At 33.9% G+C, this 11,655-nt stretch overlaps 2 protein-coding genes across 2 annotated transcripts; one reads left to right on the top strand and one right to left on the bottom strand.

The window, feature by feature from the left end:
• Nucleotides 1-2,119: 2,119 nt before the first annotated feature.
• LOC141664339 (protein decapping 5) lies at nucleotides 2,120-8,449 on the bottom strand. Its single transcript, XM_074470268.1, has 8 exons — nucleotides 8,091-8,449; nucleotides 7,321-7,421; nucleotides 6,221-6,301; nucleotides 5,196-6,134; nucleotides 4,280-4,348; nucleotides 3,099-3,293; nucleotides 2,876-2,986; nucleotides 2,120-2,784 (listed from the first exon to the last, which is right to left on the bottom strand). Exons 1-8 carry the CDS (start codon nucleotides 8,233-8,235, stop codon nucleotides 2,638-2,640), a joined length of 1,788 nt encoding a protein of 595 aa, XP_074326369.1. The 5' UTR covers nucleotides 8,236-8,449; the 3' UTR covers nucleotides 2,120-2,637.
• A 2,066-nt stretch (nucleotides 8,450-10,515) lies between these two features.
• LOC141664671 (uncharacterized) lies at nucleotides 10,516-11,199 on the top strand. Its single transcript, XM_074470624.1, has one exon. It carries the CDS (start codon nucleotides 10,516-10,518, stop codon nucleotides 11,197-11,199), a length of 684 nt encoding a protein of 227 aa, XP_074326725.1.
• Nucleotides 11,200-11,655: the final 456 nt, after the last annotated feature.

Here is an 11,655-nt window from a genome sequence, read left to right as displayed (position 1 = left end):
ATAAATTTCAAATATAATTATCTTAATTCATGAATTTTAGACTAGATTAATAAAAATAAATATTTTAAAACTTAAGTTAATAAAAAGACGAAATATCAAAATAAGTTGAAAAAAAGTACTCCCTCTGTCCTTTTGATTTGTTATCAAAAGGATTGGACACGGAGATTAAGAAATATGTATACAGTAGTGAAAAAAAAAAAAAAAAAAAGTGGGTGAAGTGACGGGACCCATTGATTTTTAATGTATAAAAAAGACATAGTGGGGTAAAAGTAGTATGAAAAGAAATAAAAAGTGGGGAAATAAGGGGACCCGTTGACTATTTTTTGTAATATTTGAAATGTAAATAAATGAATGGAACATAAAAAAAGTAAAGTGTAAAGAAATGAAAAAGATAGAGGGAGTATATTATTATTAATATTCAATACATTCAACTTATTAAGTTATAGGTTGAAAATCGGATTTATAAATTGAATCGACGAACACTCGTCGATAAATATTTACCGCTTATAAATCAATAATTTTGTTATATGTTAGTCGCCTAACACGCCCTTTATCTTTCATCTGTTTCAACTTTTAAGAGTTGGACAAGATTTACCAATGCATTAACTTTGGTAAGTGGCAAGTAGGGTTGCAAATAAACAGAGCTGTTCGTGAACAAAACTGGAGATCGACTCGTTTAACTGAATTCGGCTCGGTTCGTTTTTTTAAACGAGCCGGTCTTAAACATTAAAATGAACTTGGATAAATAAATGAGTTGAGTTGAACTTTTTATCTGTTCGGCTCGGACTCGGTTCATTTAGTTTGGGCTCAGCTCGAACTCGGTAACTCGACTCGGCTCGGATAAAATTTATATATATTATAAATAATAAATTATTACTAATCACTTAAATATTTTTACTAGTACATTTTTTCAACTTTTATTAATAATTTAATTATTTTAGAGATTTTGTTTATTTTTCCAATTTTAACACTTACCTTTTTCGTAAGTAAACTATAAAATTGTAATCATGATACGTTTATTTTCAATTATTCATATTTCATAAACATCATTAAATAACTTGTAATTTACATAAATCAAATTTAAGTAAAATAGCAAAACATAATAAAATTTGATATCGTCATTTTAAAAAGTAATGTACAATTTATTAAGTTATAAATGTCTTAGTAATTTAAAATAAAGTAAGATATATTTTTAAAAATCGTCTTGAGTGTGCATATATAATTTTAAGGTAAAATTAGTAGTTGATCTCGATACAACTTGTAAAATTATAAATTATAATTTAAGGTTATTCGATTGAAAAATATATTCAAAATATTAGTGGACAACTCGACTCGGCTCGAATACGGCTCAGTTCAGTTATTCGTGAACAAACTCGTGTTCGACTTAAACTCGGCTCATTTACATCACTTTCCGCTCGGTTATTAAACTCGGTTCGGCTCGACTTGTTTTAAAAATAAATTAAGCTCGACTCGGCTCGGACAAAACTCGTCTCGACTCTATTTATTTGCAACAACTCTAGAGGTAAGCTCACAAAATAAAATATTAAGCCACAAAATAAGCACTAGTCTAAAAAACCTAAACCTACAAACTAAAAGCCGAGGCCATTACCTCGTGCACCATCTTAAATATTTTGGCTCGCTTGGTATTTTATAATTACTTTCACCCTAGAGGTCGTAGTAAACACGGACTTTTTAGTGATAACAAGACTTACGTTACTTTCATCGCCCAAAAGTCAAGTTCTCGTAATCAGGTCCAGCTCTATTAATATCCATCTATTTATATATTGGAAACAATTTAATACAGTCTTAGGCAGTTTGGAGAAATATATGTGCTATAATTTAAAGAAAGCGCCGCCGATCTTTTTTCCAAGAAATTCAAACTAAAAAAACATTTAAACTATAATGTTCTTGTGTCTTTCACAACAAGCTGATGGTTGCACTTGCACATGACATATGCTTTTATCCCATGTCAAACACTGATAATATATGCTAAAGATGCAACCCTTCCAATGACCTCAAGTTCCTCAACCATTGATCAAACACAGGGTGGTCGAGAAGTGGGACGACTCAACCCAGCGAAACCCTACTACAGGGTAAAAAGAAAGAGCCACAACAACTAGATACCAAAGCATAACTAAGACTGCATCCAAACATGCACTACAAAAGAACCTATTTCCTGGATACAACACCTAAACAATTAAAAGCCTTCCTCCAACATCAAGTGCAGCATGTACTGCTACCTGCAATTATTTGAGTGCAGGCTATAAATTTACGATAGACCTTTGCTTGCCGCCATCCCAATTAAAAAGTTCATAATTGTGACCCAAATATAAGACACACAAGGCTTGCGGAAGAAAAACAGAAAAAACTCCAAACTATCCAAATCTTGAACATGGAACTTACAGTAACTTTTCTGCTACCATTTACCCTATCAACATAGAAATTCCTTACCCTTTAAACCAACTTGTAAAAAGCTTTATAATTCCACCATTGTGGAAAATTTTAGCTCTAAGAAAGCCCAAACGTTTTCTAATTTTATTCCGGTCTGAACACGAAATGCAGGAAATTACAAGCAGAACGTCAGTAGCTTCCTGGGTGACCGCTAGGCCATAGCCCATCCCCCCTTGATGGCTTGTTTTAGTAATCACGATTGGGAATATTACGACCACGGCCCCTCCCGGAATAACCATATCCTCTTCCATAATAACCTCCTCTAAATCGACCACCTCGACTAGGACCTCGACCACCCCTGCCACCACGATACCTTGAAAATTCTCCAAATGTCTGCAATTTAGAATCAAGTGAGCACATGCTAGTCTGTCAGTAAGAAAATTAAAAAAAATCAATTATTCAACAATAAATAACTCAAATGTACCTCAGTGTCCAACTTCATCTGCTCAGAAAACTTGGTTCTTCCATTATTAGATTGATTATCAGTTGCATTGCTTGAGAGGGTATCAAAAAAGTCATCCTTGCTATATACAGGCTGTATATTGCAAGAGTTTAGAATACAAAATGAAACGTCAGATTTAATTTTAATGCCTTTCAAGATGAACAAGTGTGGAAAATAAGATATAGATAAAAACAATAATTCTCACCTTGACCTCTAACTTTGGTAATTCAGCATTAACTTCTCCTACAAAATGATCATCTTCGCTAGCATTTCCATCCCCTTCCTTTGAATTGGATTTGTTACCTTTACCAAGATAACCCCAAACTTCATCCTTGTTAAATTTCTCATTCATAGCCATAAAATCAAATTCTTCTGTAAATTTCATAACTGGGCGTGAATTCTGCAAACCAAATGTTACTTTTTATCAGTATCATCGCACAAAAATCCAGCTCTTTAGAAATTCTCCATGAAGCACATCAACTAATACATAAAGCTCACATGCAGTGCACTCACATCTCGAGAACCTTCTCCCTCCCAAGCCCCAAACAAAGTACAACACATAATTGACCAATTGACCAACAGCCATGGGAAATGCATATACATGGAACGATACGCTAACAAATGGGACCATAGAGACATTCAAGTGGACTCCTCAAACATCTACTTATGCCACAGAATAACTCCACAACTTCTCAGAAAATAGCAAAAAAGTTTAATCACGAGAAACCCATTTAATAACAATCTAAAATATTCAACGCATGTGAAGACATAGCATTGCAAACTTTTCTTAAACAAGATTCAAATTTAATGGGTTAAATATCAAAGTGATCACTTAACTGAATGCCATATATCAAGTTAGTCATCAAACTTAACGGGGTATCATTTAAATCATTAAAATCAAATTAAATATCAAACCGATTTTTTTAAATATGTACTTAAGAACTAAAAATTATTTTATGGAATTCTATACATTTTTCTTGAATGCTACTACAAACAAATGAAATGTTATGACTTCTAGTATTTTAGATAATATAGGTGAATTTTTAAAAATTTATCTACTATTTATTTTTAATTTGTAGTTAATTTTTTGATTAAATAAAAATAATTAGTATACAAATTTTATAAAATCCAGATGTATTATCTTAAATACCCGAATTCATAACTATTCATTTTGTTGCCGGTAACATTCAGGAAAAATGTCTAGATATTTATAAAATTAATTTTAAATTATCGAGTACATATTTTGAGGTATTTGTTTGATATTTATTACGACTTCAATGATTCAAATGATACCCCGTTACAATTAGTGACTAAAGTGATATATGGCCTTCATTTCAGTGACCACTTTTATATTTAACTCAAAATTTAATTAACAAAAGTAATTACCCCTGATCCTCTTCCTCTTTCACGTCCTCTGTAGTTATTGTACCGAGCTTGATGAGGCGGTCCATTTGGCTAAATCAAAATAGTGAAAATACAGGTTAAAGCATTGTTAGTCCACGTCAAATGTTTAAGAGCAACTTTTGACTAAATACACTCAACATGCAATAAAACAGATCACTCACTCTGACCCCAAAATATAAAACACAAATAGATGATTTCCGATTACATCAATATCCCAATTAGATTGCTAAAATTCTTCTTACTGTTACTACAATATCGTGCAACGAATACAAATTTTCAAAGTCAATAGGAATGAATATGAATTTGCAAAGTAGAAAGGACTAATTGTCAACAGGGAAATGAAGGTGAACTGCTTAAACAGATGATAAAGCAAGGAACGTGACTGAGACTTCAAAAGTGCTAAACCTCCGACTGAAAATTACTCGAACATTCTTCGCAAGTTTCTCAGACTGAAGCCACTAGGTTAGGTTACACGCTTATATTTAACATACTTTTACAAACAAATGCTTGGTATTTCCCAAAGTTTTTGCTTGAAAGGCAATTATATATAACCAAAAAGCAGTGGCTCATCATAAAACCTTTTTAGCAGGATATTAGCACAACAGAACAAAACTTTTAAGTAAAAAACATATTTCTCTTACGTTTTGTCCCATCAATTTATATGTTTTTCCAGTCAACAACTACAAGAACAATTTGCCTCAGATATCAATCAATAATGATAAATCAGAACATCTATCATTCTTACTAACAAAATATTTGCAAGCACCGGTCAATAAATGATATCAAGAGTATTATGTAGCAAACTTGAGAATGCTAACACAGGCATATTACAACTGAAATGAACAAAGAATACGCAAGCATAAACACTTATTAGTTCAAAATTTAGTATGACCCGTACCTTATAGACAGGGCGGGTCTGTTGCGGTAATGACAAAATTGGTGGCTGAGCTTCTGTGGCAACTGGAACTGGTATCTGTGATGGTTTCTTTGGGGATACTTGAACCACTTCCACATCTTTATGAGCTACTTGTGATGACGGAGCCGATGAAACTGCAGCCTTCCCAGATTGTAAGAGCTGCCCAGGGGTTACAAGAGAGGGTGGTGCTGTCTCTGTTTGAACTGAATTTGATATTCCTACTATAGAGGGAATAGGTTGAGATGTGGTTGAATACTGAGAGGCTGAGATAGCAGTAGACTTGTTAGAGATAGGAGGCGCAATGGTAGTTGCATCTGGAACTGAAGTGGTTAACACAGATGGTGATTGCAAGTTAGCACCCAGTGGCCCTATAGGAATTGCAGAATTTGGAGCCTTATTTTGCATAAAACTAGGCAATGCTTCTGAAGACAGTGTTATAGCTGGAGCAGGAGGCAGACTTGAAGGCAAAGAGGTGTTTGTCGAATTGAGTGGACTAGTACTAGTCGGAAGCAAGGGCAACGAGAACTCCGGCAAGTTAGAACCTGGCAAGTTTGAAGCTCCAGTTGGCAACGAAGGATTAAAGGCAGGGTACTGCATTGGCTGCTGCAATGCAGGTGGCATTGCCAGCCCAGGTGGTGGCCGAAGCAAAGATTGCTGGTGGACTTGAGGAAGCCCATTTGGTGGGGCATAGTAACCTGGCCAATACATTGGCATTGGGAGTCCACTACCATTTGCACTTGGATGGGGAGGCGGGGGACCCCAAGACCCCAAATTTCCTCCTGGTTGGTACAAAGGTATGCCTCCTTGGTAAGTTGAACCAGGTTGTCCTGGTTGTGCAGTATGAGAGAGACTGTCTGTCAAAGACCCAGTAACAGGAGGTTGAAAGTTTGAAGATGTGGATGATGGGCGAGTATAATGAGACTGCATTGATGATAAAAGATAATCATAATTAAAAACATAATATGTTGTATGCTGTGTGTGTGTGTGTGATCATTTCTCTAACAAACCTGAATTATTGCCGGATCACTGTTTATGATTGTAGTTTGTGTTGGAGGTTGGACTGGTGGAGATGATTTAACCTGAAGGTCCTGTAAAAGACACAAAGGAATTCAACCACTTTAGCTTCTATTATGATGGATGCTTGTGATGTTTAAATATTGGTATCATCTGAATAAAATGCCGAGGCAATTTCACAAAAGCAAGTACATCGACTATAAAATGCTAATCCGAAAACATAAAAAAAAGATCAAAAATCAAACACAAAAGTTTCACGTAAAACCACAAATTTATATACAAAAAAATAATTTTAACTATATTCCATATTTGACAATTAGTTTTGCAATAAACATCATGTTGGTTAGCAAATCATCAATAATAATTTCTGCCCCAAAAGATGTTAACAAAATCATGGTAGCATCATGAAAATGTTTCAATCCGTCTTTTACCTTTCCAACTAAAAAACAAACATTATGCATCTCGTATAATAAAAAAATTCTCTCATTGAGTCTAATCAGAATTGTACTTCTATAGTTACATTTAATAGCTTCCATAACATACATGTACACAAAAGACAACTCTAGAAGGATAACGCAAGGATTGAAACAAAAATATGGTACACCCTTGTGATGTGAGCACTGTACCAAAAATTAGCCAAGGTCAGCATCAGCGCCTAGGCGTTAGGTGCTTAATTCTTGCAAAAAAACAGAAATTAGAATTTCTTTTGCAACTATCGGGCTTTAACCAAATCTAGTCAGGTCTGGGTGGGATTAATTGTACAAAAAATTTAATAAATGTCAAAAAAAGAACTGCAGCGGTACACTATTTTAATTTCTAATAGAAGTTACAACTATTACAAATGGGGACAATTGATAACAAAAAAGGAGGTATTTGAGTTTTTACATGTATAAAAGATATATTGTTTAATATAACAAATTATTTCTATAAAATATAATATTCATATACATCCGATTAATGTTCCATCTCTGCCTTGCACCTAACATTTCTTAAAAACGTTGAATTCGAGAAACATATAATAATAGCAAGAAAAAAAAAATCCAATTCAAGCTTCCAGTATTGTGGTAACCAAATCTTATGTTCGATCTAGTACCTTAATATCACTTCCACGGAAAAGTATGTACTCGTAAACTTTCTCACTAGGCATAACCTGGGGACCATCTTTCTTACGTCCTTCTGTTCCGAAAGATCTCACTGCCATTCCCAAATAAGCATCAAACGTCAGCATTAGAATTGAAGCAAACATAGTTGAAAAACATATTAAATACCACACATAAAAGAAACTCTTTCTCAGAGATATTACTATTACATGCTTAAAATTTCATCCTTTCTTCTTAAAGTAAAACTTCGCTGGCAAAGAATAGCTAATCGCTCAATTTCCACACCAAAGATTCAATCTTTCCCCAAAATTAACAGTAAAAACCCAATCTTTACATCATTAAATTTAAAAATAATTATCAAATAACACAATTCCATTACACAATTACTAAACCTACTCTAAAATACCTAATTACTTTCAATTTCCCCACAAAACATTCAATCTTTTACACAATTAACAATCAAAAAACAATCTTAACATCACTAAACTAATAACATATTATCAAATAACATAAACCCATTACCCAATTACTAAACCTCCCCTAAAAACCCTAATTACTTTCATTTTTCACACAAAAGATTCAATCTTTCACATAATTAACACTAAAAACACCAATCTTTACATCATTAAATTCATAAAAATATTAAACAACACAAACCCATTACAAAATTACTTTCAAAAACACAAAAAATTCAATCTTTCACATAATTAACAGTAAAAATCAAATATTTACATTAAAAAACAATAAAAAGACAGAAAATTACCATTCCGCAATCCAATACTAGACTCATCAGTATTGATGTTATACAAAATCCCTTCATATCGAATTTCACTCTTGGACGTCAAGCTTATTAAACTCCCCACATACGAATCGGCCGCTGAATTGGATCTAGAACTCTCTGCAGCCATGCTGCTAAAACACACGATCGAGATTTGTGGAGAGAAGAGAGAGAGGCACTGAGAGAAATCGAGAGAGAACAGCGCTTCACTGGGCTATATATGATTGTAAGTATATATAGGATAGAGGAGAAAGTAGAGGACTTGAGAGAGCAAGGATTGATTTGTTGACTCTTTGGCAGATAGGTAGAAAAGATTATTAATATTGTAGGGTTTCGGATTTTTGTGCCTGCTTTTGGGGTTAATCATGTTCATCTTCTTCTTTTTTGGAAAAATATTTAGAAAATTAACAACTTTCTTATTCATTTTTAAGAAAAAAGTTAAATTGAAATTGTAAATTTTATAAAAATAGTAAGAATAAACAAGTGTTTTATATGTACCATACCATATAACAAAAATGAAATATTTTTAAATAGAACCATAAATAAAATAATTTGGTAGTGCAATACTTAGGGTGTGCGGGTGTGTTGGGTATTTGTAACAATATTTTTTTGTTAATAATTAGTTAAAAACTGTTTGCTAAAATTTAAAAATTAGATTTTTCAAAAGTGTTTTTGACCCGAAAGTTTTTAAACTTTTACGTCAACCAATCACCGATAAATCTCTTCAAAAATGTTATTATTTATAATTTTTTATATCAAAACATATACATATCAAAAACATTACCAAACCAATCATCTAATTTGCATGACAACACTTTATCTAACAGTAACAGCAATAATAGACAAAGTCTTAGATTTGGAAAAAAAGACCTGATTCGATCGAACTTAACCCATACCAAAATTTGACCCAATTGGGCATGTTATTGAAAGCACCTTAATGCAAGTTATTTACTAAAAACATTATTTATGTACAAAATATATCATCCATGAAAAAAAATATTAAATACATGAATAATCGATTAATTTATCATAATTGATAATCAACTGAATTTTTTTAAAATTTTAATATATATCAAAAATTGCTGGTATTAGAGTTGCAAGGGGCGCTCCGAGTGTATCCCATTTATTCTTTGCAGACAACTCGTATGTGTATTGCAAAGCTAATGAGGATTCTGCGGCCCATGTGAACCATATGTTGCAAGTTTTCGAACAAGCTTCTGGTCAGCAACTAAACAAAGTCAAATCTTCTATGCATCTCAGCTCTAACACATTACAGGATGCGAGGGACTCAATATGCAATACTTTTGGTTTCCCATAAGCAAATGAAGGAACTACATATATGGGACTTCCTAGTAGTGTAGGACGCAACAAGAAGGTAATTTTTGGTTACCTCAAAAGTAGAATGCATAACGGAATTGAAGGTTGGGACAAAAAGCATTTATCAAAGTGTGGTAAGGAATTACTCATCAAAACGGTATCACAAGCTTTACCAACATATGCAATGAGCGTTTTTCTGTTGCCAAAGCATTTGTGTAGCGACCTGGAAAGCTTAATTTGTAAATACCGGTGGCGAGCACCAGCTAACAAACCCAAAGGTATTCATTGGATGTCCTGATATCGTATGTGCATGAAAAAATCTGAGGGTGATCTGAGATTCAGAAAATTATATGACTTCAATATTGCACTACTTGGGAAGCAGGCTTGGAGGCTAATCACAAGAAAAGATAGCATAGTCGGCAAGATTTATAGAGCTCGATATTTTCCAGACGATAATTTTTTGACTGCTAAACTGGGTTCCAACCCAAGTTACGTTTGGAGAAGTATTCTTCAATCTCGGGACCTTGTAAAATCAGGTGCTACTCTTCGTGTTGGTAATTGATGCACTATCGACATCAAAAGAGATCATTGGTTGCCTTGTGATAACGATCTTTTTGTTCATATAGATCATAAAGCTTTTACAAGGAAATAAAGTTTCATCCCTCATGACAACGAACAGTGATAGATGTGATAGCTGTGCAAGGGATGTACTTCTTATTCTATCAATTCCACTTCAAAGAAGAGAGAATGATTCGTGGTTCTGGAGGAAAGACAAGCTTGACCAATACACAGTTAAAAGTGCATCTGTTGCGATCCGTGATGGCATTACAAACAATCACTCAAGCACCAGATCTGGTTTATGGAACAAAATTTGGAACTTGAAGATACCGTTAAAAGTTAAACACTTCATATGGAGAGCTGTTAGAGACTGTTTTCCTACCAAAGAAATGTTGATCAACAGAAAGGTCGAAGTTGATGCAAGATGCCCAGTTTGTAATACAGCTGCAGAGTCAGCATTTCATGTCCTAGTCTCCTTCCAATTGCAGCTCTCTGCTAGCAGCACATGGGTTATACATTTGATATGCACACAAATATGAGCTTGGAAGAATGGACAGCTGAGATGTTACAACACAACAGAAGAAACCTTATTAACAAAGTTTTCATGGTAGCATGGGCTATATGGAACAACAGAATTGATACTGTTTGGCAACAAAAAGGCAAGGAGTACGTTGAAATAATATCATCAGCTTTACATGTACTTAACAACTGGGAGAGTGCACAAGACAAGTCATTCGATATTTCGGTTGGGTTCATAACTCAAGAGGATGGCGATGTGCACTGGAAATCACCACAGTTAGGAATTGTTAAGGTAAACACTGATGCAACTCTTTTTGACGAATCCAATCACTATAATTATGTCATGGTGGCCCGATATCATGAGGGAGCAATGATGGAATCTATATCAAGTTGCAGGTCAGGAAGTTTAAACCCAGAAATAACAGAGGCCATTGGTATACGTGAGGCCTTAAGCTGGGTGAAGAGTAAGAATTGGCTAGGAGCTGTAGTGGAAACAGATTGCTTAAATATGGTACAAGCCATCAGATGTTCGTCTGTTAACCTGTCTTATTTGGGAAGGGTTGTAGATGAATGTAAGCAATTACTTGTTGACATAAAGTCCCGAAATGTGACTTTAAAATTTGTTAAGCGGTCCGCGAACATGATAGGTCACTATTTAGCGATATACTCAATTTCTATAGCTGATCGTAAATGGGGGTAGAGGATACTCATCCAGACTTGATTTCTGTATTAGCAAATGGTTTGAAAGTTCAATAAAACCATTTCCTTTCTGGCAAAAAAAAATTGCATATAAAATGAATTCAAAAAAAGTCTTGCATAATCTTATTCGGTCCGGAACAAAAGCCTCACTTCATCATGTTCATATCTCATTTCTATATATTAGAGGAGGACTAGGGGCAAAATGAGACATTTTAATGGGTGCCAAATTACAATTTTGCCCTTTTATGTTGAAAAATTATAAAAATGTCATCCTTATATAATTTTTGTTAAAAATAAATATAGTATTGTTTTCACTAAAAATCGAACCCCGGACCTCCTCCCCGGCATTTCATATCACCACCATTGTGCTACATCAATTCTTGAGTTAACTTTAAAACTCTAATTAGATAATTCACATCCTCTCTTTTTATCAAATTTATTTTATTACTTTAATTTT

This window comes from Apium graveolens, chromosome 6, assembly GCF_009905375.1.
Source record: "Apium graveolens cultivar Ventura chromosome 6, ASM990537v1, whole genome shotgun sequence".
Lineage (NCBI taxonomy): Eukaryota > Viridiplantae > Streptophyta > Magnoliopsida > Apiales > Apiaceae > Apium > Apium graveolens.
This window is presented reverse-complemented; position numbering and strand designations above follow the sequence as displayed.

What these genes read in the sequence shown, in the direction of transcription:
- LOC141664339 (XM_074470268.1), bottom strand. Translation starts at nt 8,235, where the DNA reads ATGGCTGCAGAGAGTTCTAGATCCAATTCAGCGGCCGATTCGTATGTG. An exon ending in AAAGAGGAAGAGGATCAGGG is followed by an intron (nt 3,294 to 4,279) that starts GTAATTACTTTT and finishes TTTGGTTTGCAG; the next exon opens with AATTCACGCCCAGTTATGAA. An exon ending in TACCAAAGTTAGAGGTCAAG is followed by an intron (nt 2,987 to 3,098) that starts GTGAGAATTATT and finishes TGCAATATACAG; the next exon opens with CCTGTATATAGCAAGGATGA.
- LOC141664671 (XM_074470624.1), top strand. Translation starts at nt 10,516, where the DNA reads ATGAGCTTGGAAGAATGGACAGCTGAGATGTTACAACACAACAGAAGA.